The sequence below is a fragment of the Staurois parvus genome, unplaced genomic scaffold (genome assembly GCF_062004578.1).
Source record: "Staurois parvus isolate SC_StPar_1 unplaced genomic scaffold, SC_StPar_1.0 ptg000174l, whole genome shotgun sequence".
Taxonomy (NCBI): Eukaryota; Metazoa; Chordata; class Amphibia; order Anura; family Ranidae; genus Staurois; species Staurois parvus.
In genome coordinates, this window is record NW_028317970.1 from 1,561,018 (window position 1) to 1,573,956 (window position 12,939).

The 12,939-nt window shown below is 44.4% G+C and overlaps 1 protein-coding gene across 1 annotated transcript in view; it reads right to left on the reverse strand.

Annotated features, from left to right (window-relative positions):
- Positions 1–2,481, reverse strand: part of LOC149462494 (uncharacterized) — an 81,658-nt gene extending 79,177 nt beyond the window's left edge. Inside the window, exon 1 of the mRNA XM_089676833.1 lies at positions 2,443–2,481. Coding sequence (XP_089532959.1) covers positions 2,443–2,481 — 39 coding nt within the window. The remainder of the gene's footprint in view (positions 1–2,442) is intronic.
- Between the last annotated feature and the right edge of the window lie 10,458 nt (positions 2,482–12,939).

Consider the following 12,939-nt stretch of genomic DNA (forward strand, 5'->3'; position numbering starts at 1 on the left):
CCAAAGGGAACGTCTTATCTTTATTCCAGATCACTTCCTGTCTGTTCCTGACATCACTTCCTGTCTGTTCCTGACATCACTTTCTGTCTGTATTCCATAGAAAAGTCCTGTCTGGGTAGTAGAAATGAGATCACCATCTTGTGGAGTTCAGAGGAACTGCAGCCCCAAGAAATGTCCCCTAATAACCATTCCAGCATTGTATCTACCTTACAGAGATACCAGGGAAGTTCAAAAACAACTAAAAAATGTAAGAAACAATAAACCTAACTCTTATGCAACCAACTGTTTAAAAAAGATATTTTACTACAGATAGAAAAGTCTTAAAGACACAGAACATAAGATAAAAACAAAATGCATAATAAAACAGAGACCTCTAAAATCTGACACACTATCTATAATGTCCCTCCTTCATATCAGAGAGAGACAGACTACCCATAATGTCCCATCCTTCATGACAGAGAAAAAGACTACCCAGAATGCCCCATCCTTCATATCAAAGAACGAGACAGACTACCCAGAATGTCCCATACTTCATATCAGAGAGAGAGAGAGAGACTACCCAGAATGTCCCGTCCTTCATATCAAAGAGAGAGACTACCCAGAATGTACCATACTTCATATCAGAGAGAGAGAGACTACCCAGAATGTCCCATCCTTCATATCAAAGACCGAGACAGACTACCCAGAATGTCCCATCCTTCATATCAGAGAGAGACAGACTACCCAGAATGTACCATACTTCATATCAGAGAGAGACAGACTACCCAGAATGTCCCATACTTCATATCAGAGAGAGAGAGACTACCCAGAATGTCCCGTCCTTCATATCAGAGACCGAGACAGACTACCCAGAATGTCCCATCCTTCATATCAGAGAGAGACAGACTACCCAGAATGTCCCATACTTCATATCAGAGAGAGAGAGACTACCCAGAATGTCCCATCCTTCATATCAAAGAGAGAGACTACCCAGAATGTACCATACTTCATATCAGAGAGAGAGAGACTACCCAGAATGTCCGGTCCTTCATATCAAAGACCGAGACAGACTACCCAGAATGTCCCATCCTTCATATCAGAGAGACAGACTACCCAGAATGCCCCATCCTTCATATCAGAGAGAGACAGACTACCCAGAATGTCCCATCCTTCATATCAGAGAGAGACAGACTACCTAGAATGTCCCGTCCTTCATATCAGAGAGACAGACTACCCAGAATGTCCCATCCTTCATATCAGAGAGAGACAGACTACCTAGAATGTCCCGTCCTTCATATCAGAGAACGAGACAGACTACCCAGAAAGTCACATCCTTCATATCAGAGAACAATACAGACTACCAAGAATGTCCCGTCCTTCATATCAGAGACCAAGACAGACTACCCAGAATCTCCCATCCTTTAGATCAGAGAGACAGACTACCCAGAATGTCCTAACCTTCCTCTCAGAGAGAGAAATCTATCCTGAATGTCCTGTCCTTCATATCAGAGACAGAGACAGACTACCCAGAATTTCTCATCTTTCATATCAGAGAACGAGACAGACTACCCAGAATGTCCTGTTCTTCATATCAACGACCGAGACAGACTACCCAGAACATCAGACAGAGATATACTACTTAGAATGTCCCGTCCTTCATATCAGAGAGAGACAGACTACCCAGAATGTCCCATCCTTCATATCAGAGACAGAGAGACAGACTACCCAGAATGTTCCGTCCTTCATATCAGAGACAGAGACAGACTACCCAGAATGTTCCGTCCTTCATATCAGAGAATGAGACAGACTACCCAGAATGTTCCGTCCTTCATATCAGAGACCGAGACAGACTACCCAGAATGTCCTGTCCTTCATATGCATTTTGGTGCTGGGCAGTGAGCACAGGGCCCACAGGGGAGTGTCTGGCCTTCAGGCCACCCTCATGAAGTCTGTTTCTAATTGTTTGGTCAGACATTCACACCAGTGGCCTGCTGGAGGTCATTCTGTAGGGCTCTGGCAGTGCTCATCCTGTTCCTCCTTGCACAAAGGAGCAGATGCTAGTGCTGCTGATGGGTTAAGGACCTTCTACGTCCCTGTCCAGCTCTCCTAGAGTAACTGCCTGTCTCCTGGAATCTCCTCCATGCTCTTGAGACTGTGCTGGGAGACACAGCAAACCTTCTGGCAATGCCATGTATTGATGTGCCATCCTGGAAGAGTTGGAATGCCTGTACAACCTCTGTAGGGTCCAGGTATGGCCTCATGCTACCAGTAGTGACACTGACCCGAGCCAAATGCCAAACTAGTGAAAAACAGAAAAGAGGAGTAGGGAAAAAATGTCAGTGACCTCCACCTGTAAAACCATTCCTGTGGGTCGTCTCCTTGTTGCCCATCTAGTGCACCTGTTGTTAATGTCATTACCACCAAAGCAGCTGAAAGTGATGAACAACCCCCTCTGCTACTTACCTGATCAGATCCATATCCCATGAGTTTCATTGACTTCATGCCAGACTCGGATTACAGTCTTCCTTTCATATTTTTGAGCAAAGTATTTACCTTCCTGCTGTCACATGGTCACGTTGTCTGTATCCTATCTTTCTCAGTGGGAGGAAGCTATACCAAGTTAAATATGATTCCATCAGGTCAGCAGATTTGCTAAGCACAGGTATGGAGTACTCATATGGAAAAAAGGTTACAGTTTTTATGTTCAGTTTTGTTATTTAATAATGATTAATTTGTGTTTTTTCCTGTTCACTTCACTGCCTGAAGCTAGGAGCCATATCCCTTTCTACAGCTCATCATGTGCAGCTACGCTCCCCTGCTAAACAATTACAAATGCTGAGGCACTTGAAGTGGTTGTGAACGGGTCCGGCACTCCGGCAGGAGACACACTTACAAGCAGCAGACTTTCATAGAATGGAAAGGTTGTGGGTGGGTCAGGCGCTAGGTTGGGCAGTAGTAGGATGGAAGGCAAGGGTGCTCATTGTAATCCACAAAAACCTGGCATTAGAATTCATCTCTGAGTGCAACGATGATATGGGACGTATGGCTACCGTGGTATTGCAGATCTCCAATAAGGATCTCCAACTCACCAATGTCTATGCCCCCAACTCCCTGGCAGACCCTTCTGTAATGCTGCAGCTGATTGGATATTTCATAATCCCAGTATACATCAGATAGATGGAGGAGACTAACACAGTAGTAAATGATAGAGAGGACAGGTCAACACAAGGTCCACCCATGCAAAGGTGTCTACTGGCTCTTCTCATTAGCACAGGTGATTTCTGCCAGAGGATTATTAGACCCCTGGTGATTGGCGCACCCCACACACAGGGAGTTTACTTCATATTCTCACAATACATTTGCCAAGCTAGACTATCTTTATTGCAGCACTTCCCTTTTCCCTCATGTCCATCATATGGCCATACACGACTTGATTATATCAGACCATAGCCCCACCTCTGTTTCTTTGGCAGACCCTCGAACCACAGGCCCCCCAAATATTTGGAGATTTCCTTCCTATCTGACATGTAAGGTGAACTTCATACACGCTGATAGCGATGCTTGGCTAGAGTACACCACCACTAATGAATCCCATCAATGTGACCCACACTTGTTCTGGGAAGCTGCCAAGCCTTTTATTAGGGGAAGGATGTTTCCTCATATAAAACATTGACAAAGCAGAATACCTCTGAGCACAGAAAGCATTGGCATGAAGCCAAACACCTCTTTGATCTTTGGGTAGAGAATTACAAACATATAAATGGTTCCTATGCTGATTCACAATTGTGTAAATATGATGATAAGGTGGGTAAGCAAAGGGTCTTTCCAACCAACTCATGTAGCCTCCCTAAAGGATACTTCTGCTACCCTTGTCTCCTCCCCAGAAGAAACCAATAAAATACTGGAAGATATTTGTGCCACTCTATATCTAGATCCAAGACCTTGAGGTGACCACAAAATTCCTAGACTCACTTCATTTACTCACTATTGGCCCCTCCCACCTGCAATCTGTAAATGTCCCTATTTTATTAAAGGAAGAGTCTGAGGTGATTAAAGGCTGATGGACTCTCATCATCCCTCAGCTACTGACAGTATATAACGAGGTTTGGGAGAGGGGCCCACAAATTCTGATGGGTCACCAAGACTATGAAATTGATTTCTAATAAGGGCAAGTACCCCACTGAATTGGGGTCTTACCGAACTATATCCATCCTAAATGTGGACACTAAAATACTCTCTGAAATAGTCACATCCCTCTTGGCTGCAATATTACCCTCCCTTACCCATACTGCCCAGGCTGGCTTTTTTTTTTTTAAAGAAACTTTATTTGGTTTTATTGTATACACACATTAACCAACAGTGAATTTATGCAGTATTCATAGCGTGGCAACATGCCAAAGCAGGTGAAAAATTCAAGAAATTACAATTTTACACAAAAACAAATTGCCAAAGCCCTGAGAGAAACAAAGAGGAATCAGAGAAATTTAGTAAGTTACTTATAGGAAAGGAGACATCGTATGATGTATGAGGTTGCAAGGGCTTAAGAATAGAGTATCCAGGATTTAGAAAGGTACATGTATATACCTTCGTATGTATGAGTAATCTAGAGATACGCAAATGTATGCCATGTTGACCATTTGTCAAATGACCAAGAGGAAGGTCATCGTGTATATGGGTAAGAAGTAGAGGCAAAATGAGAGCAGAAGGTAGAGATAGAGCAGTGAAGAAAGAAGAACAAGGAGCTGAAAGAACCAGCCCAGAAAAGAATATACGGACAGGAAAGAAAAGAAGGAGAAAAGGAGGACAAGGAATTTTGTTACCAAAGATCAGAGATCAGAGACCAGAAGACCAAGAGGACAGGCCAGAATATAGAAATTAGGACACTAAGATAATAGGGTGATAGAATAATAGGCTACTATGATAATATAATAGGAAGCAACTTGACATTATGTGTGAAAATGTGCTATTACGGGGACGCTTCACTAAGAGTCAGCAGTGAAGCGAGATTGTGAAAGAGAGAATAAGAAAACAGAAGCCAAGGTGGAAAAAGGGCAGATTGCCAAAATAGTTGAGTAAAGGTCCAGGAAAATAGAAAAATATATATAATGGCGCCTATGGAAAAAGGAAAAAATATCTATAAATCACTTATTATCATATACCAGCTGCAAAAAATCACCATAAATCAATAAGGTGTAACAAATAACACAAAAAAATAATTTGCGCTAGTAAATATAAAATTATCTCCATAAATCAAATATATAAATGGTGCAAAAAAATATATATATAAAAAATAAAAAGTCCACACTTTGAAATATGTGACACAAAAAACGTGCACCAAAAAATATAAATAAATGTGACAATACCACCACCAAAAATATAAATATGAATAAACTCACCAGAGCTAAAAAAAAAATTTTAAAACATGTATTGCTCTGGGAACAGTAGTATTAATAAATGATAAGTCATTCATAGATGTATCTTCAAGGAATAGTATTCTGCAGAGCCCAGATCCACATAGACCAATTTCAGATGGAGCAAATTGCTTTCAAATCAATTATCATCAAGGAAATCCACTTCTCAAGAAAGCCACCTTTAAACGTATCCAAGGAGGGAAACGCCAGACACTCGGAAGAAACAGAAGAACTTCATGGTGCAGTATTATTAAAACAACATCTTTTTATTAAGTACTCATTGCACTTAGCTCAAAGGGTGTCCCAGCCGACACCAGCATCAACAGCAAACACAGCAAAACAGACCCAGCTACTCGGCACATGCGCAGTAGCTCATGGGAAACGTAATGACGTCACATCGATCAAGCTCCGCCCTACGCGTTTCGTCATCAACGTCCTCGCAGAGCGCTTCCGAGTGTATGGCGTTTCCCTCCTTGGATACGTTTAAAGGTGGCTTTCTTGAGAAGTGGATTTCCTTGATGATAATTGATTTGAAAGCAATTTGCTCCATCTGAAATTGGTCTATGTGGATCTGGGCTCTGCAGAATACTATTCCTTGAAGATACATCTATGAATGACTTATCATTTATTAATACTACTGTTCCCAGAGCAATACATGTTTTAAAAAAATTTTTCTAGCTCTGGTGAGTTTATTCATATTTATATTTTTGGTGGTGGTATTGTCACATTTATTTATATTTTTTGGTGCACGTTTTTTGTGTCACATATTTCAAAGTGTGGACTTTTTATTTTTTATATATATATTTTTTCGCACCATTTATATATTTGATTTATGGAGATAATTTTATATTTACTAGCGCAAATTATTTTTTTGTGTTAAAGGTCCAGGAAAACTTAGAGAAGGTAATTTAGCAATCATTTGCCCCCTAAGACAAATAAAACACAGTGCATCAGGAATCGCCTAGAGGCTAAGTTAGGACTAGGTTAGAAATCCGTGGGAGGGAAGCTGGATCTCCGAGGTAGGAAATATTCTTGAAACATATTGACCCCACTTGCGGTTGAACTTTTCCTCTCCTGATGTGGATGGAGAGATATGGATGCTGAGCCGATCCAAGCGAAGTAGGAAGTTAAGTTCCAATTTGACATCCGCGATGGTTGGCGGGCAGTTGGAAACCCATTTTTTCAGAATAGACCTTCTCGCAGCCATCAAACAAGTGGACAGCCACGGTTTGGCGGCTCTGAGCATAGCAATGTGCTGATGTGAAGCAGCAGACACGGAAGCATCCAAGTTGCCGAAAAGAAGAAGCAGTGGGTCTCTAGGTAACGGGAGAGTAGTGATGAAGAGCATGAAGTTCAAAAGTTGGTTCCAGAAGGTAGAGATCAATGGGCAACTCCAGAACCTGTGGTGAAGTGACGGCTTATATGAACCACAGAGCGGACACGTAGAGATCGTTGAGTCTGAACGTGAGTACAGACAGGGCATATAAGCATGGTGCATAATTTTAAACTGCTGCTCCCACCAAAATTTGTTTGTGTTGAACGCACAGGTCATGTTAAAGCCTGTGAGTAGTTGTTCCGCAGTGAAAGCGTTGTCAAAGTCTCGGATCCATGATTTGATGGATGTGGAGGATTCCAGCGGTGTTGCGTATTGCATAGACAATTGACTATATATATTAGATATGTTATATTTCTGATTCCTTACAAGGACCTCTATCACAGTCGTGCAGAAACGAGTGGGTTTATTCTGTGCTATGGATTGCACAAAATTCCTGACTTGTAAAATGTACAAAAAATGATGAGAAGGCAACTCAAACGAGCTAAGGATTTGTTGGAACGGAAGGGGAGATCCTGATGAAAAGTCATACAATTGGCTAACAAGTCTAAGACCCTGGTTGTACCACTGATCGTAAGCTGCATGTTGTTGAGAGACAGAGAAGGAAGGATTGTGATGAATGGGAAGAAAAGGAGATAGCCAGGGAGAAACTCCTAGTCTACGTCTGATCTCCCTCCATGTGAAGAGTGTGTCCCGTATGAGTGGATTATGTTTAAGATGTTCCGCTATTGAGTTGGAGTTAGAATGTAGAAGGGCTGACAGATCGAACGGGCTCACCATGGCTAATTCAAGTTGGTAATTGGAGAACACGGACGCTCGGGAGAGCCAATCTATACACACCCGTAAAATGTAAGATAGATTATAAAGCCTAATGTTGGGGAGGCCCAGTCCGCCCTCACATCTAGGGAGAAACAACTTATGTATAGCTATGCGCGGGCGGCGCCCCCTCCATAGGAAACTAGAAATCGCCTTGTTTAGCTTGACTATATCCGTATGTTTGAGCAGGAGTGGGATAGTTTGGAGAGGGTATAAAAGCTTCGGAAAACTCATCATCTTGAAGAGATGGGCTCTGCCCATGAGTGATAGCGGCAGGTCTTTCCACATTTCCAGTTCCCCTAAAATGTTTTGAATGACTGGCGAATAATTCAGAGAATAAAGGGACGAGGCTAATTTCCCAATTTTAATACCCAGATAAGTAATATGATTAGTATTCATTTTAAAGAGAGAGTTGCAGGCCCAATCAGGAAGTCGAGCATGGTATAGGGGAAGAACCTCACTTTTCGTATAATTTATACGGAGGCCCGAAACAGCACCGAAATTCTGCAAAAACTGTCTGGATATATGGTAAATCTAGAGTCGGGTTAGAAGTGAATATTAATATATCTTCAGCAAATAAAGCTAAGCGAAGATCCTGTTGACCAATTGGAACACCATGGAGGTGTGACTGAAATAACGGGCTAGAGGTTCCAATGCAAGATTGAAAAGCAGGGGGAATAATGGACACCCTTGCCTTGTTCCCTTATGTAATAGAAAAGGGTTGGATATTTTTCCCGCCGCTACTATCTGGGCCATTGGGGCAGTATACATAGCTTGAATTAACTGTAAATGGACCGGAAAAGCCAAATTTAGCGAGAACTAATTTGAGCCATTGAAAACTGACGTTATCAAAGGCTTTTTCAAAGCATACAATATACCAGTACAGAATACAGGACTTCACGTCATTCCGCATGCTGTTTCCACCAATACCAGTGTGACCGGGAAAAGCTGGGAGAGGAGCCTGCCCCAGGGACCAAAGTAGAATTGTTGAGATGAGGGAGGGCGTCCCTCAAACTTATTCCCAACAACGGCTCCAGCACCCCACCACCCACAGCACTGCTGAAATATGGAACCAGGCACACGCAGGAGTAAGGAAGTAGTAAAATCAGACATATAGATAAATTAAACAGTAACATTGAAACAGGTGAGTGCGAGGAAACACCTCAACATCAGATAATGAAAAAAACATCTCGTGCTGAACAGCCAATAAACTCAGACTTTGGAGTGTGTTAGCATTTCAGAAAATAGCAAGAGAAACCAATCAAAAAAATTGAAAACACTTCCAATTGAACCAATCGGACCAGGAGAAAAGCTTGAAGAAGTTGTGAAGAGACCGATGGCCTCGTAGACCTTCAAGGCGGGTGAGATTTGGAGGACGCTGGATTGGTGCGTTGACGTTTAGGGGGGTCTTTGCGAGGACTGCGTTGGTCTCTAGGGCCAAAATTCCTACCCGCGAGTTGTGACAACTGATCCCCGTCATTTAGGTGGTCTTGCAGATATTGGTGGGCTTCTTCAGGATGAACGAAAGATTTGGAGTCCCCAGATGGTGCAGTGAAACGTAACGTGGACGGATATGCAAATGTGAACTTTATTCCTTTCTGGTAAAGAGTGGCACAAACATGCTGAAATGCTTTCCGTTTATGTGATACTTCCTGTGAGTAGTCCGCAAATAGTAGTAATTTGTGACCCTCAATTTGCAGAGAACGGGAGTTACGGAAAGAGGTGAGGATTGCTATGCGGTCAGCATAGTTGAGATAGCGGACAATCACAGAGCGTGGTGCACGACGCTCATTAGATGGGGGCCCCAGGCGATGAGCTCTCTCTAGCAAACACAAATGCTCCTGCGCTTGGGGATGGACTCGATGCTACAACCACATTAAGAATGTCCTGGAACATGCACACCTTGCTGCCCTCAAATGGACCGGGGGAATCCAAATATACTGAATGGGGAAAGAACAAAAAGAGGGCGCACAGGCCTAGTGCATTACCATAAAAAATGTTTAATAAAAAATAAATAATAAAGTAGGTGTTGTACTCACAAACGACAATATAGTCAAGGCACGTCATAAAAGAACAGCTGGATCAACACCGCGCTGAGTAACAGTCCGCAATAGGGAGTTTAGACATCCAAAAGTCTGACGCGTTTCGAGGACTTGCCTCTTCCTCAGAGCTCTCTCTACCTGACAAGAGGAGGATAGCCCCAAAGCTGCAGGGATCCGCGCTGATCAGAGATTGGGGAGAGAACCTGTATTAAAGGATTCTGGGAGACCCACAATGCGTAGGTTATTCCTACGTGATCGATTTTCCAGATCATCGATTTTATCCAATATACTTTGCTGTACACGATTGGATTGTGACGTAACCGCTTGCATTGAATGGACTTCATCTTCTAAATCCGATATGCGCTGCTCAGCCTCAGATAAACGTTTAGAATGATCGCCTAAGTCTTTTCTTAGCTGTTCAATGCCCAAGCTGACAGCTCTATCTACAGCCTGTGTGATATTTGGGAGCAGAATAGAGGACACTGCCTGAGCTATTTTATCATACTGCTCAGGAGTGTTATCAATGCCAGGAGGGAGTGGAGAGGCAGTGAGGATGGTGGGGAGAGGCTCTGTCATACCTGCTCCCACGTTGAGATCCCGCTCTGTGCCTGTGTCCATGCTGTGACAGGCATCGTCGGCCATCGTGGCTGCAGAAGGGGGAAAGCCGCATCCCTCCGCTCTGGCCGCCGACTCATGGCCGGACTGCGCCGGCAGAAGGTTCCGCTTCATGCTGGGGCTGCTGCAGGAAGGTAAGGGGCACCCCAAGGCTATATAGCGGGGGTCCCCGAGGCAGTAGGCAGGCTTTATAGAGCCGGGATCCCGGGAGCCGCGGGTCTCACGAACTACAGCATCCGGCGCCGGAACCGGAAGTCATTTCCTTCCTTTACCCTCATCTCAGCCGGGACAGCGTATTACCTCCCTTTACCCTCATCTCAGCCAGGACAGCGTATTACCTTCCTTTACCCTCATCTCAGCCGGGACAGCGTATTACCTTCCTTTACCCTCATCTCAGCCGGGACAGCGTATTACCTTCCTTTACCCTCATCTCAGCCGGGACAGCGTATTACCTCCCTTTACCCTCATCTCAGCCGGGACAGCGTATTACCTTCCTTTACCCTCATCTCAGCCGGGACAGCGTATTACCTTCCTTTACCCTCCTCTCAGCCGGGACATTGTATTACCTTCCTTTACCCTCATCTCAGCCGGGACAGCGTATTACCTTCCTTTACCCTCATCTCAGCCGGGACAGCGTATTACCTTCCTTTACCCTCATCTCAGCCGGGACGGCGTATTACCTTCCTTTACCCTCATCTCAGCCGGGACGGCGTATTACCTTCCTTTACCCTCATCTCAGCCGGGACGGCGTATTACCTTCCTTTACCCTCATCTCAGCCGGGACGGCGTATTACCTTCCTTTACCCTCATCTCAGCCGGGACGGCGTATTACCTTCCTTTACCCTCATCTCAGCCGGGACGGCGTATTACCTTCCTTTACCCTCCTCTCAGCCGGGACGGCGTATTACCTTCCTTTACCCTCATCTCAGCCGGGACAGCGTATTACCTTCCTTTACCCTTATCTCAGCCGGGACAGCGTATTACCTCCCTTTACCCTCATCTCAGCCGGGACAGCGTATTACCTCCCTTTACCCTCATCTCAGCCGGGACAGCGTATTACCTTCCTTTAACCTCATCTCAGCCGGGACAGCGTATTACCTTCCTTTACCCTCATCTCAGCCAGGACAGTGTATTACCTCCCTTTGCCCTCAGGCTCAGTAACTGGGGGAATAGGTTTTTATCACGTTGGATATTTGTTTGTCTATCAGGTTACCTGTAGTTGACAGCCGCAATTTGGCGACAGGATTTCTCTTTGTGGCTCCTGAGGACCGAATAGAAGGATTCCGCAGCTTCCATGTCTATGTTTATTCCCTGAATTTGTCGGCTTGTTGCTCCAGTTTCCAGTATGAAAGGACAGGTTCCCCCTTTATAAGGGATGACACTACCTACCTTCAGTGTATCATGTTGGTGAAGCCTCTACCTGGTCTTCGGTGCACTCTTTATGATGTTACCAGGTGGATGTTGGAGTCACTAAGGACTCTTCCCTTTGGACACATTGGTTTTTGCAGGCTGCTGCATGAGGTTCTTTCCTATTTCTGGTTGTTTTTGGGACCTGTTGGCTTGTTGTCCTCCCCTCATGTTCTAGGTGGGACATCCCTGTTAGTAAGGAATGTAAAAGATGTTCTGTGTCCTGTGATGTGCGACAAAGAAAATGACATTTTGTGGTTTATCTGTAAAATCCATTTCTTGGAGTCCCTCAGGAATCCCAGAGATCCGTCCCCTCCTGTTATGGGCTATGGCTTTCTACAAACCTTTCCTATGTCGGAGATATGCTCTACAAGGGGACGTCCTGTCTATTGTTTGCCAATGTCAGATCACCTGTAGGTGGGCATAACAGTGTTAGGAAGGATTTATAAAGATGCTTCGTGTCCTGTGATGTATTCCAAGAAATGGATTTTACAGATCATTGATGCCATTTGTTACTAAGAGACAGGAATTGTTCATTGCTGAAGGAGCCCCTAGAAACCTTTGGAGGAACCCTGGCTGAGAAAGGCTGGACTAGGGAGTCATATATTTCTGTCCCCCTTGGTGGGAGTGGAGGTGACCCCTCTATAAGGATCTACAATCCATACACACCCAGCACAAGGCCGGGGTCACACTACCAGATGATTCTCTGGGCTGCAGTTCCTCTGAGCTCCACAAGGTGGGGATCTCACTTCTACCCACACAGGAAGTCTCTATGGAAGACAGACAGGAAGTGATGTCATGGTACAGACAGGAAGTGATGTCAGGTACAGACAGGAAACAGAGAGGAGACGTTGCTAGAAGTGGCAGCAGAGGAGGTAATAAGATGTTATGTTCTATTTACACCCAGTAACCCCCCGTCATGTCTGTCCTCTTCCTCCATAGTCATGTCCGTCCTCTTCCTCCATAGTCATGTCCGTCCTCTTCCTCTATAGTCATGTCCGTCCTCTTCCTCCATAGTCATGTCCGTCCTCTTCCTCTATAGTCATGTCTGTCCTTTTATTCCATAATCATGTCTGTCCTCTTCCTCCTTAGTCATGTCCGTCCTCTTCCTCCATAGTCATGTCCACCCTCTTCCTCCATAGTCATGTCCGTCCTTTTATTCCATAGTTATGTCTGTCCTTTTATTCCATAATCATGTCTGTCCTCTTCCTCCATAGTCATAGTCCATGCAAGTGAAACTGTCAAAAGGTGATCTTCACTCTGGTGAATAAATCCTCAGATGTCAGCAATGCTGCTCCCCTCCACACACTGACCCACACAGGGCCAAAGGCTAGTA